The following is a 4159-nucleotide window of genomic DNA, read 5'->3' on the forward strand; positions in this document are numbered from 1 at the left end:
GTAAAAATATATTTTAGCCCTATTTTTGTCCAAAAAATTTTGTTTCCCAATATTTAAAAAAAACTAAAAATAAATTATATGTAATTAATATATATTTTTTTTGTTTTACGTAATGATAATAATTTATAAATAATTTTAAATAATAATAATCAATACTTTTTTTATACATAAAATAAATTAAAACTTTTTATATTATATATATTATATTTGTTAATTTTTTAGTTAAATTATTATTAGATAAATATTATTAAAAATTTTTTTTTATTATTGTTTATAGTTTTTATATATTATACATATTAAATATGAAGTAAATTATTATTATTATTATTAAATATTTAATATCAACTTAAATATATTAAAACATTTATGTAAAATAATTTATTAGGAACTGGATTGATTTTTTTTATTATTAAATACAATTTGAAAAAATCTAAATTTATTACTAATTTAAAAAAATTATTTTTTATTTATTTAGTCATATTTAGTATTACCCCCCCCCCACTAAAATTTAAAACTTTGACTACTCATATATATATATATAATTTCAATATGTTTTATGTATAATATATTAATAGATTTATATTATATATATATTTTTTTTTTGATTAAAAAAACAAGTTTTTAAAACATAATTTAACATTTACTGTACGAATCAATAAACAACAAAAATATTAACTAAAAAATTAATATTAATTATTATAAATTTTTTAAAAAATATATATATTAAAGCATCATGATGATTATAATAACAATATTAATTATTACAATTATTAATACTAATATCATGGTTAATTGTGCCAATAATAATAATGATGATAAACATGTACAACTGGGTAAAATAGTATTTATTAAGTCATTTATATGTAAGTAATTATAATTTTAATAAAATTTATTTTTTGTATATAACATTATTAAATTGTAAATTTAGATATTAAATAATTATTTTTTTGTTAAATCTACAATTTAATTAGAAATTAATATTATATATAAACTATAGACAATGATAAAATAAAAATATTATTTTAATTATATTTAGCTAATAATCATTTAATTAAAATTAACAACTGAAACATATAAATAGTAATATAAAAATTAATTATAATTATTTTTGGTCTATATTAAGCTTATTAATTTGTTATTTTTATTTTCAATGTTTAAAAAAAGTATCAGGGGTAAAATTATTTTTTTTTTAAAAATACCTCCTAGATTAACCCTAATATGTATTATATATATACATTATACGGTATAATAATAATAATAATAATAATATAATGAAAATAATAATTATTATTAAATTATTAACTAGGTCATTGTACTGAAAATGATTATGGACCAAGGTGGAAAAATTTTGTCAAATGTATACAATTGGACTACAATCAGAAAAACAATAAATCATTGATTGCCGACACTGTTATATCGTTGATGCCGACCGCCGACCTAATCAAACGTGACTGTCAACCGCCCCAATGCCTGGTAGAGGCCTGGTGTCTGAAAAATGTTATCATACAGTTGGGCCTGTTATCCGGTGAAACAGTTCAAGCGATACATAAATGTTATAAACATTTAGTGGCCAACGGTTTCCGACGGGATATGTGCAAAAATACTGTCGATAAACGATTGAAAGCGTCGAAAGCATTCAAACATAATAATTATGACAAATATGTAGCTAATAATAAACAAATGTAATATATTCAGCCTCCTCAACCCCTCCCTCTTACCCACCATTACCTAAAATTTTTGTCAACACTCCTAATACTGATATTCTTTGTGAGTCTAAAAAACACTAACTATAGTTAAATGAGTTGAAAAAATAAAAAATTTTAATAATAAAAATTTAATTAGTATATATACTGGTATATATATATATTTAAAAATTGAACGCATACAAATTAAAACTATTACTAAAATTTAAAATGTATTTTTTATTAATTTGTAAACATTCCCACCACCCACCCTATCAAAACCCGTGTCCCCTTTTAAACCCCCCCCCATAAAACCTTTGCTTAACCCTGATATATATATATATATACAGTATATAATATATTAGAGTCTAAAAAACACTAACTATAGTTAAATGAGTTGGAAAAAAATTTTAATAATAAAATTATTAATTAGTATATTATTAATATTCAAATATTTATTTTTCTATTGTATAACAATTCAAGTGAAACAATTAAATTATATATTTGTTATTTTAATAAATAATAAATTACTTATACTTTATTTTTAAAAAAATTAGTATATTATGTATTTATTATACTAAATATATATTTTTAAAACACATAAAGCACATAATAACATAAGATTATCATAATTGCAAATTTTATACATTATTAAATAATTTAACAATAAAAATAACTTTTAAAAATTGTTTATTTTTTTAATTTTTAATTTATAGTAAAACAATAATTATATAATCATTTAATTTAGTATTATTTATATATAATAATATTCAAGTATTTACTTTTTCTTATTGTATAACAGTAGTTCAAAAAATTTATTATATATTTTATTTTAATTAATTTTTTTAAACAAATAATAAATTGCTTATACTTTACCTAAAAAAAATAAATAAAAACTATAAATAATTTTTTAAGTAGAAAAATTAAATAAATAATTCATCAAATATTCACATAATTTTTTTTGTTAAAAAAACTAAATTACAAAAAAATTAAAAATTAATTTTTAAAAGAGAGAGAGAAAAAAAACTACAAATTTTCAATCATTTTGGCAGCAATTTCTAGACCATCCGATTCAAGCAATCGCTTGGATATCTGTTTCAAACGCTTATGTATATCGCTATCAGTGGCCAACAGCTGGTCTAACGAGTCCAACAGTTCCCGATCGGTATACTGGTGTGCATCCAATCGGATACCGTAACCGGTTTCATGCAGACGTTGGGCACTATCAAACTGATCCAAAAACAATGGTAACGCCAACATTGGTCGTCCGTAAATGAGTGCCTCGTAGACACTGTTAGTGCCGGCGTGTGTGACCAGTAGGTCGACATACTTGAGTAGTTGTCGCTGCGGTACAAACGGCTGGCCCCACATATTTTCAGGTAACTCATAGCTATCGCTTTTGTAGCCTTTAACTACTATATACCTGTACAGCACATAAAATAAATAATTATAATAATAATTATGAGGTATTATAACTATGGATGTATATTATCAAAAGTCCCATTATTTTAATATAATATTTTTTTATAGATTAATAATATATTTTTTATAGATTAATAATATATTGTTTATAAATTAATAATATATTTTTTTATAGATTAATAATATATTTTTTTTATAAATTAATAATATATTTATTTATAGATTAATAATATATTTTTTATAAATTAATAAAATATGTTTTTTCCCCAAATAATAGTATTTGATTGAATATATATTTATTTTTTTTTGTTTTAATTTAATATTATCAAGTTTATATCATCTAAAATATATATATATAACAACTTAAATAATTGAGCTTGTTAACAAACAAAAAAAACAAAAAAAATAATATCATCTAGTAAAAATTACTAAATTTTTTAAGTCAAATAACAAATAACTAAACAATGTTTTTTAATATTATCATTTTTTATACTACTACTATAGTATACTACAGGTAGATAACCCCCACCACCCACCCACTCACCCACATATAACACCTACCTGTGCTCAGTTTGCTTTAATATATCAATCAGTTTCTGCATAAATCGTTGATCGCCTGAACAATAGGATCCCATGGATACTAGTATTAGTTTTTTACCCTGACTTTCATCAATAAACTGTTTCAATGGTCCATCAATTGGCTTCTCCAGACTCGTGTCATACTTTGGTAACCACATTGTATCCAATCGATAGGCGTTCGGGTATTTCAATGTTGTTTTCGTTGGATAGTAGTCCAGTTCCCTGGGATAACAGTACAGATTCAAATAGGGCGAGTGCGGGGAGTGTCGGTTTTCCGGGTTAGGCGGATAACCGCGCAATAGATAACCCAGTTTGTAGAGATAGGTTAGTATATTTAGCAAACTTTTATATAGTAGACCACATAGACGTTGCCATAATGTTTTCGTTGAGTTATCGGATAAACCTAAATATATATATATATATATATATATATATATATATATATATAATATTTATTTTATATATACTGTATATAT

The 4159-nt window shown here is 21.9% G+C and overlaps 2 protein-coding genes across 2 annotated transcripts in view; one reads left to right on the plus strand and one right to left on the minus strand.

Annotated features, from left to right (window-relative positions):
- The first annotated feature begins 734 nt into the window (after positions 1-734).
- LOC128954479 (uncharacterized) lies at positions 735-1879 on the plus strand. Its single transcript, XM_054300061.1, has 2 exons — positions 735-863; positions 1307-1879. Exons 1-2 carry the CDS (start codon positions 737-739, stop codon positions 1684-1686), a joined length of 507 nt encoding a protein of 168 aa, XP_054156036.1. The 5' UTR covers positions 735-736; the 3' UTR covers positions 1687-1879.
- Positions 1880-2708: 829 nt separating this feature from the next.
- The window catches only part of LOC128954366 (UDP-glucuronosyltransferase 3A1-like), a 2522-nt gene continuing 1071 nt past the window's right edge, over positions 2709-4159 (minus strand). Inside the window, exons 2-3 of the mRNA XM_054299942.1 lie at positions 3666-4086; positions 2709-3105 (exon numbers count right to left, since the gene is read on the minus strand). Coding sequence (XP_054155917.1) covers positions 2709-3105; positions 3666-4086 — 818 coding nt within the window. The remainder of the gene's footprint in view (positions 3106-3665; positions 4087-4159) is intronic.

This window comes from Oppia nitens, unplaced genomic scaffold (assembly GCF_028296485.1).
Source record: "Oppia nitens isolate AA-2021 unplaced genomic scaffold, nextdenovo-longstitch-racon4-pilon3 scaffold27_pilon_pilon_pilon, whole genome shotgun sequence".
In the NCBI taxonomy this organism is placed as follows: domain Eukaryota; kingdom Metazoa; phylum Arthropoda; class Arachnida; order Sarcoptiformes; family Oppiidae; genus Oppia; species Oppia nitens.

Excerpts from the sequence above, each read along its gene's own strand:
- LOC128954479 (XM_054300061.1), top strand. The coding sequence starts at position 737 with ATGATTATAATAACAATATTAATTATTACAATTATTAATACTAATATC. Across the intron at positions 864-1,306 it reads ATTTATTAAGTCATTTATAT|GTCATTGTACTGAAAATGAT; the intron begins GTAAGTAATTAT and ends ATTATTAACTAG.